Source organism: Schistocerca serialis, chromosome 5, assembly GCF_023864345.2.
Source record: "Schistocerca serialis cubense isolate TAMUIC-IGC-003099 chromosome 5, iqSchSeri2.2, whole genome shotgun sequence".
NCBI lineage: Eukaryota > Metazoa > Arthropoda > Insecta > Orthoptera > Acrididae > Schistocerca > Schistocerca serialis.
The window spans coordinates 381038742-381053396 of NC_064642.1; the positions used below are offsets into that span (position 1 = coordinate 381038742).

At 41.1% G+C, this 14655-nt stretch overlaps 1 protein-coding gene across 1 annotated transcript in view; it reads right to left on the reverse strand.

Moving 5' to 3' along the window:
• LOC126481954 (protein nervous wreck) overlaps positions 1-13873 on the reverse strand; it is a 724156-nt gene extending 710283 nt beyond the window's left edge. Inside the window, exon 1 of the mRNA XM_050105913.1 lies at positions 13800-13873. Within this exon, the coding sequence (XP_049961870.1) occupies positions 13800-13820 (21 nt within the window). The 5' untranslated portion in view covers positions 13821-13873. The remainder of the gene's footprint in view (positions 1-13799) is intronic.
• Between the last annotated feature and the right edge of the window lie 782 nt (positions 13874-14655).

A 14655-nucleotide genomic window follows, 5' to 3' on the forward strand; every position in this document is an offset into this window, starting at 1 on the left:
TGCTTGGCTCTAGATTATAAGAGAAGAACTTATTGGCAGTTGAAACTAGCATATACATGTATAGAAAGCGAGAGCAGCAATTTTCCAAGTTTTTTCAACAAGAAGGTGATCTAGTGTACTGCTCAGACATTCCCAGTCTAATGAATGGTGTTGAATACAAAAAGGAAGACTGGAGGCTGTTTATTGATTCATCTAAAACTAGTTTAAAGACTGTTTTATTACACAATGGTAACATGTATGCATCTATACTTGTTGGACATTCTGTATATATGAAAGAAAGATATGAAAACCTAGAAATAGTGCTAAATAAAATAAGCTATTCTGTCATGGTTGGATGATATGTGGCGATCTAAAAGTAACAGGCATGCTCCTTGTTCAGCAAGGTGGCTTTACCAAATTTCCATGTTTCTTGTGAGAATGGGACAACTCAACAGTAGTGCAGAAAGGACTGGCTTATGAGGGAGTCTTTAAAACCTGGTGAGAAGAGCATTCTACGCAAAAACGTTGTAGATCCAAAAAAAGTACTCCTACAGCCTCTACATACAAATTTAGGCCTAATGAAACAGTTCATAAAGGCTTTGCCTAACGTTGGACCATGTTTTAAGTATCTCTGCCAAAAGTTTCCACACTTTTCATTAGCTAAACTAAAAGAAGGCGTCTTTGTCGGACCTGACATTAGAAAATTTATGTTTGATGTTAACTTTGAATCCACAATTACCTTAAATGAGAAAGAAGCATGGCTATCATTCAAGCAAGTCGTCACAAAGTTCTTAGGAGATGAAGAAGACCCAGAATATGTTTCTATTATAACTGCAATGTTAAAGAAGTTAAAAACTTTAGTATGTTTAATGAGCCTGAAAGTTCTCTTTTTGAGCAGCCACCTTGATTACTTCCTGGACAAAATGGGAGATGTTAGTGAGGAGCAAGGATAGCGGTTTCACCAGAACATTAAGTGATAGAAAAACGCTACCAAGGCCGCTGGAACATCAACATGATGGGGGACTACTACTGTTGGTCACTTCACTGAGAAGTTCAGCAAGCGACTCATCGTACAAAAAGCTACACAAGAATCTTCAAAGAAAAAGAGAAAGAAAATACAAACCAATTCCAGCTGACAAGTGAAACCTCTATTAACACATATCATTGTTTTAAGTAGCTTACTGTAAATACAAACCATGCTTATGCTATAACAAAGAGTTTCATTAATTTCCCCGTTTACCGTATAGCATGGGATTTTTATACTATATAATAAAAAGCATATTGCTCGAAAACCCTGGGTGATACAAAAAAACTAAGGTTAGATTTGGATTCAGCTCATGAAAATCCATGAAGATCAGCTAGCAAAGTAAAAAAAAGTTTTTACAAAAATTTTTCGTTGGCCTGCGTAATCATTATATCTACAATTTGGCGTTTACAGTCCTGAACGCGCGACAAATGTGGTAGTTCCCGGATGAGTTATTTAACGAACAGGTATTCGATGGAAGACATTTATGATAACTTCATCATACGAAGAGTGAAAATGTCAAATGTTGTAAGTGCCATTTTTTCACACAACACGATTTGAGTGCTATTTTGTTCTCAGTACTCTGTTGCATCATCCTAGGCTCATTTCACAGCCAAATCATGGAGAAAATGTTGAACACATATTGTACTAGTTGGCGCATGGTTTTTGTGTGAAGAAGTGCTTCCCTGCGTAGTTCAAAATATTATGTGTCAAGGATTCCTCCATTTAACTGACGCTTAGTTTGCGTGGTAAGCAAAGTGCATGTGAGCTTGTCTTTGTATCAGTAAAACACCTTTGCAATGGAAGGAGATAATTAAGGTTTCAGAAATAGTAAAACAAGTTGGAGAAGTTAACAGACAAAACGACGTGTCTGTAAAATGATATGAAAAGGCATGTTTACCTCTACAGCACAAGCCTTTTTACAGTAAACTTTGCAACGTATCCTCACAAATGGCGCTGTGTAAGAGGCGGAAGTTAGAAGTGACACATTTTTTTCTTGAATTTAATTTTGTTATTCTCATGAAGAAGATTAAAAAATATGAGAAATGGCTTTTTTGACTACGGTTCTACTAGTTAAAGGACTGCTGTTGTATTTCTGTGCTCTTATCATCACAAAAAAACGTAATGCTTCAGTATTAATGACGCTTTAACAAAAACTTCCTTATTAGCACTTAGAATCAGCCTGTTCCCTGGGATGGCACCTAGAACGTTCTCAATGAACTATTTATTTTCTTATATGTCTCGTTATTTTTTTGCAGTTATGAGGTGAGCAATATAATTCTGTGGCTTCAGAACAGCTTCTCAATTTTTTTGATACAAAAAATGACAAATGTGGCTCTTAGATAGTTTGACATTTCACTTTTCGTATGTCTGAGGCATCAAGGGATCACCAATTTAGTATTGGAGGGCAGTGTGGAGGGTAAAAATCGTAGAGGGAGACCAAGAGATGAATATACTAAACAGATTCAGAAGAATGTAGGCTGCAGTACGTATTGGGAGATGTAGAAACTTGCACAGGATGGAGTAGGATGGAGAGCTGCATCAAACCAGTCTCAGGACTGAAGACCACAACAACAACATGTCTCGCATGTGAATTATCAGAAAAGAAACGAGCGATTGTGGCGTGCTTTATATCATACACACAATCGTTTCTCCCTCATACCATACAAGAACGGAATAGTATCATAAGTGGCTGGTACGAAGCACCTTCCTCCATGCAAAATACAATGGCCTGTAGAACATACAGGATGTCTCAAAATACGGTATGCAGGGTCAGTCAGCTGCCCCTACCGCTATCGTTTTATACAACCCTCAATGTTACATCTAAGCTTCAAAAACTACACGCGATATTTTCATATTCTCTCGCTCGGTACGCGCAAATTATTATATTCTTTACTGGGTTACGTTTTCGCTGGAGGCTACAGTTTTCGAAATATTCACGAAAAAGTCAGAAAAGTGACTTTAAAACGCAACCCCACTCCCATACACAGCCCCCACCGGTCAGGATTTGTAGTATGTTGTTCATGGCACTTCCGCCTATGACTGTACAAAAATTTGCGACTGCGCGAATTATTTTCCATGATCCACCTGTTTTGGTCTTCATTGACTGGTCTTATTACGCCACCGGCTTAGTCGAACCCTTAAAAATTGTAAAACTGACATTTGTGTGAATGTTACCTAGCAGTTTTGAGATTTTATCACCATAAAACAGACATCGTTGTGTCCATCCGGTCTTCTGATTACGAAACTATCGTGCTTGCGAGGGTTAAGTTTAGTTCGAATTATCAACGCAATTAGTTTCAACGTAAAGTTTACAAAAGTCATTTTTCTTGTCAATACTCTCATGGACACGTTTAAAGTAATAATGTTAACGAAATATCGAACTATGCTTGTGGCGTAGTACCCCAATCAATATAGAGCGAAAAAGGTTGAATATCTGGAATACTTCGTGTAGTCGTAAATTGTCGTGCAGTGGTAGGAGGGAGTACTACGAAAAAGATAAAAGAAATTCTGACTGGCGAGGGATGCGTGTGGGGGTGGAGGTGCGTTTGAAGATCTCTAGCGAAAACATATCCCAGAACAAAATTTAGCTACATTAGAATTCCAACAAAAAGGTCCCGTTCATTTTTTCTGTAGACTAATAGTTTGCGCGGGCGAGAGAATATTAAGATCACGAGCGTGGTTTTTGAAGACCAGATATAACATTGCAGGTTGCATGAAGCAACACCGGTAGGGTAGCTGAATCACAATCTTCTGAACATGGTTAGGAAAAACAGAAAAAAGTGATGCAAGATTGTAAATCATGGCGGACATAGTTATCGTTTACGCAACGGAAGTGAGTAGCAAAGTGTTATTGGAAATCAAAGAATGTGAATAGGGATCTTCGGCGTTGGAGAGTTGAATTTCGAATGGCGTCACCAACAAGGTTCACGATTGCTACATTCTGAGGCAAGCACGAGTATGACGTCGATGTAACGGTTCAAGAAGTTAGTAAGAGACTCTGCAGAAGCAGATATGTCCAGCGAACAACAAAAATGTTGACTTAGTATTCCAGGGTTCCTTACAATCTCGAAGAAAATCTGGGGGGCAATGTTCTTGTCAGATTGTGATCAGCAGACTCAGTGTTCATAGAATATTGCTGTATCAGAAATGGAAGTCTCACATTCCGAGACTTCTCTATGCTCAAAACTAGGACGATCCCGATAAACAAATTCAATTTTGTGAGCGGTTCATCAACATGTATTAAGAAAGGGCAGGTTTGTCAGTCTTAATACTTTGCCTGGACGAAGCGAACTTTAAACTTAACTGAACAGTAAACTCACAGCAATTAGTCGTCCTTTTCTTTCAGATTTTATTAGATAAATCTAGATTTCGGCTAGTGCCTAGCCATTATCCATGCGCTATTTCATGCTGTCAGTGCATTTTCTAGTATGGCAGTTCCCTGTTGTTCGGATTTCTAGTACAGTGACAGAAAACCGAACAACAGGGTACTGGCGTACTAGGGCATGCATTGATACCATGAAATAGGGCATTAATAATGGCTAGGCACTAGCCGAAATCTAGATTTTCCTAATAAAACATGAAAGAAAAGGACGACTGATTGCTGCGCTCTATCATTTGAACGTCATATCATATTCGTTGAGTGCACCCACATTCCTACTGGAAGGTAACTCGATGAACAGTAAACTGTCATAACTGTGTGTACTAGGGTACCGAAAACCGACTCATTACTATAGAAGATTGTTAATCTACCAGGAGAATCAGTGTAGTGTGGTCTGCCTTCCAAAGCGGTAGTCGAGCCATACAGGTGACTCGTACGTCGAAAGGCTGAACATTATCGTTCCTGGTGGACAGTGGCCGAACAGAAAACACTTTTGGCCTGAAGTCGACCGACTTCTGCCGACTGCAGCTGATCCAGAAATTACGTGAAGTGGAGAAGGGTGAAATGAAAGGAAAGGAGAGGAACTATTGATGTCAGCTGTATCAGGACTTTATGCGGGATCAGTGGCGACAAGTGAAAATGTGTGGCGGACAGGCATTCGAACCCGGGGTCTCCTGTTTGCACCCGTCACCGCTGATCCCACATGAAGTCCCGATGTAGCTGACATAAATAGTTCCCTTCCTTTTCTTTTTCTACCGTCCAACTTCAATTTACATAACATAGCTGCGGACTTCGCGAGGTGTCTGTTCTTTCTGACATATCCGTAAGATGGGCAATGAGTACACCACCTTCAGAGCGAATACACAATTACGTTCGACCTTCTGCAGTAATCTCAAAGTAACGAGCATGGGGGACATGGACGGGGATTGCGTTTAGATGGCACTAGGTGGGAATGTGGGTCGGCCGAAAGACGTGCCGAGATAGTCCACGCAATTGCGATAACACCGTGTCCGGGTGGCGCAGTGCTTAACTTCATTCTGACATGTCCGTAAGAACAGACACCACCCATTCGCATAAATGATCCAGAAATAGCCAGCCCTCGTTCAGATCGTTGTGAACAAACTATATGTCCTTTAACGTTCCCTTTTTCGTTTCAAAGAGTATATACGTTACCGTAGATGTAGAGTACAATCAGTAAGGAGTCAAAGAAAGTCTCCATGCTATGATTTATGAACAGATCTACATCTTCAACTAAAAGATTCACACATAAATCTTTGGCAGAGCGTTTATGAAACCTCTTCCAGATTATTTCTAGACCGCTCTACTCTCGAATAACACTTGGGTAAAATGAACTCCTAATTCTTTCCGTGGGACGTCTGATTTCCCTTATTTTTATTACGATCGTAATTTCTCTCTATGTAGGTGCAGGTCAGAAAAATATTTTTACTTTCAGAGGAGAAAGTTTTGATTGCAATTTCGTGAAATGAACTCGCCGCAAGGAAAAAGGTCCTTGTTTTAATGCTTAGCACCCCAGCTCGCTTATCATATCTGAGAGACTCTCTCCGCTACTTCGAGATACTACAAAAGGGTTATCCTTCTTTGATTTCCATGTCTTCCGTCAGTTTTAATTTTTTTAAATATTTTTATGGGATCCGTAGCCTTAACGCGATGTGTGAATGAAAACACGGTCCAGGTAAGCTGTATTATTTTTTATTATCTATGCGATTGGTCAATGTCGATCTTTGGTCATTTTCAAGCCCTTATCTTAAGCTTCCGGCTTCAGTTTACATTATAATATACCGCTTCCGTGCCTATGTGGCATAAAAACAAAATATTAGTCATGGTTGCGTCTACTAGCCGACATAAACAGGAAGATGTTATCTTGCAAATCACGCATGTTAGCAGCTGTTCTCAATCCTAATTCTGGAATATTTACATCTTCTGAAGTGAAAGATTTTCGGAAAACCCTGCTTAATAACTCCGCTTCATTGGTTCCATTTGTGAATCAGGTAGTGTAAAAATTTTCCATTACATGGTGGCAGCGCGCTACAACAAACGGTTTCGAATTATTTTAGAAAAAAGGCAAGTCTTGGTTGCAGAATTGTCAGTAACGCGTTTGACCCTTTTCGAGCATCATCAGATTTCGTAAAAGTTGCAGAAAATGTACCCTGTCCGCGATAAAGCCATATGAAAAGGTCACAAAAGAAACTCGATATGTAACCCATCCATCATAATATGGCTTTATGATGGAAGCTAGTTTCACACAACCTGATAATGTCACGAAAGTGTAAAACGCGTTATTGACAAAAAATAACTTCGCAACCAAAACTGTTTTACTCTGAAATAATCAGATCGTGGTTTAACTTCGGAAACATTGCCACAGATACTCACAGCTATACTTCTGCCAGTACCAGTTTGGAAGGTAGGAGACGAGGTACTGGTAGAAGTATAGCTGGGAGGACGGGGCGTGAGTCGTGCTTGGGTAGCTCAGTTGGTAGATTCCCACAGACAGTTTGGCAGCACTGAATCTCGGACTTCACTGCGAATGCAAATTTCTCCGGAGCGTGCTGTAACAATGAAGTAGCGAAGCCTGTGTGGGCGGTAAAGTAGACAGTACGGGTGATGTTTCCAAGCACAGACGTACGTGCTACATGTCAAAACGCAAGACTTGCTGAACGCACACACACATACACACACACACACACACACACACACACAAACAAACAAACACTGAAAGCCCCTGTGCCGGCAGCACGGTCTCGACACAACAACGCTCTCAGGGGTAAGGCAAGCAACACGCAATTAGCGTGTGTGACGCCGCACACAGGAGCGCTCTGTAATGCCGGTAAGCGTCCAGTCTGCAAAGGTCACGAATAGCTCCACTGCACCAGCGCTTGAAACCGCGAGATAAAGGTGGTGCCTTATCTACGGAGCCAAACATTATCCGCCGGTAAGGCAGCGACTGAGATTACGGTTAAGCACAGCTGACTACCGCTCAAGACAATGAAGCCGTCTTGTGCTGGGTCGGATGAACCAGAGCTGCAGCTTCCTATAAATAGCTCTTACTCCCAGAAACGTATCTGAATCACTTCAGCATCGTGGGCGCCACAATGCAGTTGGCGTAATCTAAAAGTCGCTGTTCGACAGCAATTCGTCGTAGCATTTTTCTCGCCAATTAAAGAGACTTATCTCAAACTAAATTTGGTGTATGTAGGTATGACGTTAATAGTTATCTCTAACAATAAGGTCCTAGCTTTCCTCGACAATGGTTACAACTTGAAATTCAGAGGGTACCTATGACTGCTTTTATCTTTGGCATCTGTGGCGCATTTTGATTTAAGGTCCCTGTATGAGTCACTGTCGTTTGGGAAACATTTTATTGTCTACAACGAATTTTAGTATTCGTTGTTTTGTGAATATTTATAGAAGCAACCTGTGGAAACTTAAAAGTAAGAAAGAGGTTGTCTGTTACATTTGATAGGGACCCTGAGCAACATGTATCCAGATATCATTACAATTCTTGATTTAAATGGCGAATTAAAACAGACTACACTCTACAGTCTAAAGGTGTCAGACAAGGGCGTTGTCTGACATCCATACTCTTTTAACAGTGTATTTTGACGACACTTTCCTAGTGTGGAAAACCTGATTTCATGCTGGCATTTCAACAGCTGGACATGCTACTTTAAATTGTGCCTGATTAAGCAGACGATCATAAAATGTGGTTCAAATTGATATACAACAAGTTAGACAATTTAATTATGTAGGTTGAGACACAAAATATTAACACGCTCCGTTAAAGATGCAGAGAAGGAAGCAGAAAAAATCGCAAACATGTATGCGATGCTCAACAGGTGTGTGAAAATAAAAAAGTAGGCGGCACGACTGAAACTTTGTAAGACCAGACTCGTTCCCTCGTCCCGTACGGAAGTAAATTATGGGTCACAAGTAAAAACACAAGAGAATAGAACTCATATAGCAGGAATGAGATTTCTCTGAGCAGAGCAGGTTAGACGGGATTAAGAGTTGCAGCATCAGGACGAAATTCCTACCTCTATGAACGAAAATAAAATGCACGAAAACAGAAAAAATTAACACGTTAACAGAATGAGAAGTGAGACACCAGAAATATGAAGGAAGTATAGAAAACTGGAAGAAGATGGTATCTCAACGCAGATGCCTAGTGGTTGAACTGTAGGAGAAGAATAAAAGGTGTTGCTATCATTGTATCATTATTTTCCATACTCATAATCAGTCATTCTTTGTTTGACGATCACTTATTCTTCATCATCTAAGTTGGATCATTATGTACTCGTATAAAACTGTGTTTTTAATATCAGTAAAGATATGAAACGACGCATTTGCACTATATAGAAACCGAAATACCAGTAGATGATCAAGATGTTGACGTGTGCTAATCTATATCTACAAGGATACTCTGCAAATCACATTTAAGTGTCTGGCAGGATAAAATCATTTGTGACTGAATGTTAGGAGTATACTAATATCTATTAGATGTTAAACTACAGGTACTTCCATAACAGGTCAGTTTTCCGGCCCACGAAAGGCACTGTTATAATCACCTCCAGCAGAACCACAGAGGAAAGCATTGTGCTCTGCAAACCAACCAACTGACCATACCTTCTAACGTTTAGTCGAATATTATGGTGAGTAAAATCAGGAAACGATATTTAGTTCACATTATTTTTAGATTTTACAAAAAAAAAAAATCAGACATAACCAAATTTATAAAACTAGTACAAAACAAAATAGTCTAATAAAAGTATATTTCAATCGTTATTATGCTTTTGTTGGATATTTATTGGCATTCAGGAAAACTATATGGCTGTAGGCTTATGACGGCTGAATTAATAAAGAAAAGACTTATTTATACCACCGATTTGTACAGCAGTTGACTGTTGTATTTAACTTTTGTACCGATGCTTATATTGTAAATCTTTATACTACTATCCCAGTAGCCAACGTCACTGAAATGTTAATACGTAGGTAAAGCGTCCGAGGCAGCTTGTTCGCAGGTTAGTGGAGAAAGAAAACAATCAAAGATGTCTAAGATGGCAGTGGGAGGAGATCGTTAGTCCATGTGCAAACATCCTTGGTTCGATTCCGAACTTGTCCCCAATGTCATGTGTATTGGTGACATATCTATCTATTGACAGTAATCTGACCGTCGCACTTTAACTCAGCTGTCCCACTGCTGTAGTAGCCATGAGTAGGCTTTGTGCTAGTTCCAAGATTCAGCTCTCTACTCTCTTCCATTTACATAATCACCTGTAATGATGTTACGCTACATACATACTCATCTTACTTGCCCAAACAAGACAGAAACCATTTTGACAGATCGTGTGTAGTAAAGATATGTAGCAGAGAAGTGGGACTGTATTTCAGTATTTCAGTTTGTCGTACGAAAAAAGTTGTCAACTAGAGATGAAGAAATGCAAATCTTCTGAAGTTTCAAAATATATGTCGAACTAAAAGCATTAACTATAATTTCTAATTTTTCCCTTTCTTATAAGTGTCAAATCTCAGGGACTCTTGGCGACACCTAGATGCCTGAGCATGCTGATACTGATGCCTCCGCTATTAACGTTCCCAGCATTGAGACAAAAAGGATTACGATAGTAAACAAATATTTTGTCGCACATGAAATATTCTGTGCTTTGCTCCGGTCCGAAAAAGAAAGGAAAAATGGAAGAAAGAAAGTTTGCCGTCGTTATATTCTATTGGAAAGGAGTTCCGGGACATATTAAGGAGGGAAACATGAGACAGATGTCAAATTTTAGCTCGAAATTGAAGCTAAATATTTTGTAAGGTTTACCATAACGGCTGGGATGGCATCTTAGAAACAAAGACTTCGCTATTCGAGCTTACGTTTGTCGCAAATGATCACTGACGGATTTCTAGTTGATGACAAAGGCGTCCGCAACTCAAGGGAGGAATCGTCGGGGAGGGGAGTGGGGTGTGAACACTTGCTCCTCCTCCCCCTCCCCCCCCCCCCCAATCCCTGGAATATGGAGTACAGAGTTCTTATTCAGTACAGGAGTCTAATGAACTTCTAGAACTCATTTCCCTAAATCTCTCTTTTAGCCAACTGTAGCATTACGTGACTGATCACAGTGAGACAATAACATGGTTCTAGTAGTTGCTGTATCATTTGTATCAAAAATGGCATGTTTGGAGTCTTTCAACTTCCTCTCCCTCCCTCCCCCCCCCCCCCTTCATCCACGTCCTCTCCCCCTCCTGAATGAATTTCAGTGAATGCCAAAGGTTGAAGATCCGTTCAATTTAAGGGCTCCATATACATTCCAAGATTAGAAAAGAGTTTGGAAAAGCGGAGACTTTGACCAAATGGAAGGTGTATACACGGCACCACGGAACAAGTTGAAGCGACGTGTGTTCGTGATGCATAAGAAAGTCTTTGTCAAGCAGCAGTTTTCAAATGGCTGATGATGATGACGATGATGATGATGACGACGACGACGATTCAGGCAGAGTCCTCTGCACTCGGTAGACTGGTCTCCATTTAGCCACCAGCGCTGCAGAGTTCTTCCGCTACGAAACTTTTCACAGTGATTCAGAGGTAAACTGAGATATTTCCTTGATTCCTCCAAAGCAACTTTGAACGACTTTTCCAGCAATATTGTGCGATTAAGCGTGATCCACGTAAGGCTTCGCTAACAAGTAATGGACGATTTCAGATGATACACTAATAGGGGTAGCCATGAGTGTGTTCAGTACATAACGAGCGAGGTGGCGCAGTGGTTGGCACACTGGACTCGCATTCGGGAGGACGACACTTCAAAACCGCGTCCGATATTCCTGATTTAGATTTACCGTAATTTCGCTACATCGTTTCAGGAAAATGCTGGGATCGTTCCTTTGAAAGGGCACGGCCTATTTCCTTCGCCATCCTTCCTTAATCAGGGCTTGAGCTTCGTCTCTAATGACCTCGTTGTCGACGGGACCTTAAACACTAATCTCCTCTTCTGCTCCTCTTGTTCAGTACGCATGGAAGCGTTACAGAGCTGCTGAAAAGTCTTAGGGGCAATCTTCGGGTAATCGACACGACTTTTAAAGCACCGATTTCGGGGAGCATCAAAGAGAAATTGTAATTAAACGTATTCATTACCACTTCGTAATTCGAGGAAAATATGAGTTACAGCATGAACATCACACGACCAGCCATTGTTCCCTAATCGGTATTCCTAAAACGATGAAAAAATTTGGCTTTCTCCTGCCACAAACATAACAGCAATCAAATGCCCATTACGCATAGATGTAATGTCTTTTCCATATCTCCTTGCACCCATTGTTATCAGAATGTTATGATTGAAACTTACCACTGACGAGTCAGTTTCAAGACTATCGACATGCATGGAACCACCTGCAGTAAAGCAACTAGCATACACGAAATCAGGATGCTACATAAACAACCTTCCAACGCGGGCTTACAAAACTTCCGTAAGTTTGGAAAGTAGATCGAAATTCGAACCTGCTAATAGCAACAGTGGACAATAACGTTTCCATAGTATTTAGCATGTCTTATCGGCTACATTATTCTTCTTCATGACTTCACTCACCAATCTCCGGAGATCAAAGGAGCTAAATTCAGCTGTCTACTCTACTTCAGCATTAAGCTACCCGAAGACAATAGATACAGCTCTTAATGGATACGTGTAATCCCTGCTGTAAACCGGAAACAGGCCCTACGATGACCACGATAAGCATGACGACAGTTAACTTTATTTCACGAAATTTCTGTACCACATACTTCCAAACCTATTCTGCCAGCGAAACTTCAAGAAATTACTTGTATTTCATCTAAATTTACATTATTCTCGACCGTGAGCGAAAACGTGCCACATGTGTATAGCTGTGCACTCTTTAGCAGCCATCATTACGCACATTCATACTTTTTGGGCAACCTCAGCGCGTCGCCTACAATAACCGACATGTCAGTAATATAGCACCATAGCCGATCTATAAAGAACTCTACAAAGAGAAATGAAAATCCTTGCAAAGGCGATGAAATGCTGAAAAGGTTATTATTCAAGATGATCTGCTTACAGCTTCTTAAAAAACTTTAGCCTAATTTGTACTTTCAAAAATTATTAACAAGCACAGTCTCAAATTTGTTGAAATACTGTTCAAAATTCGGCGAAGTTTGTTTCCTAGTACCACGTCAACCACTTTTTGTTAAACAGCTCATTGAAACAATTCGTTCTGAATTTTGTTTCTCGAACTCTTTCGTAGAATCAACTCACTAGCGCACTGAAGTTGCAGATCATAATTTAGAACCACTGTCCTATGTGTTGTAGTTCAATGTTTCACAGAATTTGGAGAACGATGCTAATAATTTGCCGCTATTGCTAGTCACAGACTCGCTGGCAATGAAGTGGAAACGAAATGTATTGAAAAGTTTCACCACAATGTAGCCGCTTAGTGAGAAATTTGCAAGGTTCAGTTCTGTTAATCGATATTGCTTGCACGGATGACCTAAATAATAGCAATTCATTCCTTATACAGTAAAATAAATACATTTACCATTATGAAGCAGAGAAAGAGAGAATCACGCCAAAGCAAAACATGTGCAAAGTTGTTAAACACATGTCCCACTATTGAATAAATGCTACAGTCCTACTTTTAACAATCTACCCTCAAAGCTGATCGAAGATATCTGTGGCAGTCATAGTTCTAGTCAGAATCAAAGGATGGCCTTTCGACTTGGTAAAAACTGTACATAATAGAAAATAATGCGGTGGAAGATATGGATAGTATATTGGTCCTTATAGGAACATCGTATTTCTGTAGGGTGTCAAACTTTTCCCTCTCTTTGTATACTGATTCAATTTGCAGAATATCAGCTTGAGCAATGTTCACAAAACTTGAAATTATATTAGGATATAGTAACTGCAGAAGCGGTATTACAGAATCAAGCAATGGTGCCACGTGTTGTAGTAGACTCCCGAGCAGGCAATAGTGCAAGAGTTGCTGTCGTGATACACGAGGTAGTCAATAACAGGGGCAGACGCAGAGGTCAAGGATATAGATTCCTATACACTGCCCACGCGTCACAGTTGAATGAGCGATCGCTGCTGCCTCTCATCGTAAAAAGTCACGTTGGCGAACGTGCGTGACAGTGTTTTTAACACTGTACTCGGAGAGGAGACAGCGTGGTCGCAGCTGCAGATCTACAGCGATAGTACGAAGACGCTCTATATGCGGTCACCCGCCGAACGTTAGACGCTAGAACAGAGGTCGGCGTCGCGGGTCGCGGTCGCCAAGGTAGCAGAGCAGAACGCCGCAGCGTCGCCGGCTGCTCCGGGGAGCGACACTGGCGCGCGGGCTTTGTGGCGGGATTCGAACCCGGGCCTCGGAGGGTCAGTGGGTACTCACCTTCCTGGGGGGCGGCTGCATGGTGGCTGCTGCGCCTCCTCCGCAGCACTGGCTGCCGCCTCCACCACCGCCGCCGCCGTCTCCACCGCCACCGCCGCCGCCGCCGCGGTATTGATTCGGCCGCCGTATTGACGGCGGGGCACCGCCTTCTCGCCAAACACCCACGTCCACCGCCCTCTATATGCGTGGCCCGGCTCGCGGGCAGCAACTACTCTCTGTGGCGCGACAGACGAATGTCGGTCGACGCTTGGGGTGGGACTAAGGTGTATACGTCTGCGTTACATTCGGTAATGCGTTTTCCTCTTTATTTCCTTATTTATTAATCTATTTATTTTTGCTTCTTGACTGGAATACTCTCATTCAAAATCTGACGGTGGCAGGCGTAAAATACAGGGAGCGAAAGGCTGTTTACAATTTGTATAGAAACCACATGGCAGTTATAAGAGTCGAGGGACACGAAAGGGAAGCAGTGGTTGGGAAGAGAGTGAGACAGGGTTGTAGCCTCTCCCCGATGTTATTCATTCTGTATATTGAGCAAGTAGTAAAGGAAACAAAAGAAAATATCGGAGTAGGTATTAAAATCCATGGAGAAGAAATAGAAACTTTGAGGTTCGCCGATGACATTGTAATTCTGTCAGAGACAGAAAAGGACTTGAAAGAGCAGTTCAACGGAATGGATAGTGTCTTGAAAGGAGGATATAAGATGAACATCAACAAAAGCAAAACGAGGATAATGGAATTAAGTTGGGTGATGCTGAGGGAATTAGACTAGGAAATGAGACACTTAAAGTAGTAAAGGAGTTTTGCTATTTGGGGAGCAAAATAACTGATGATGGTCGAAGAAGAGAGGATATAA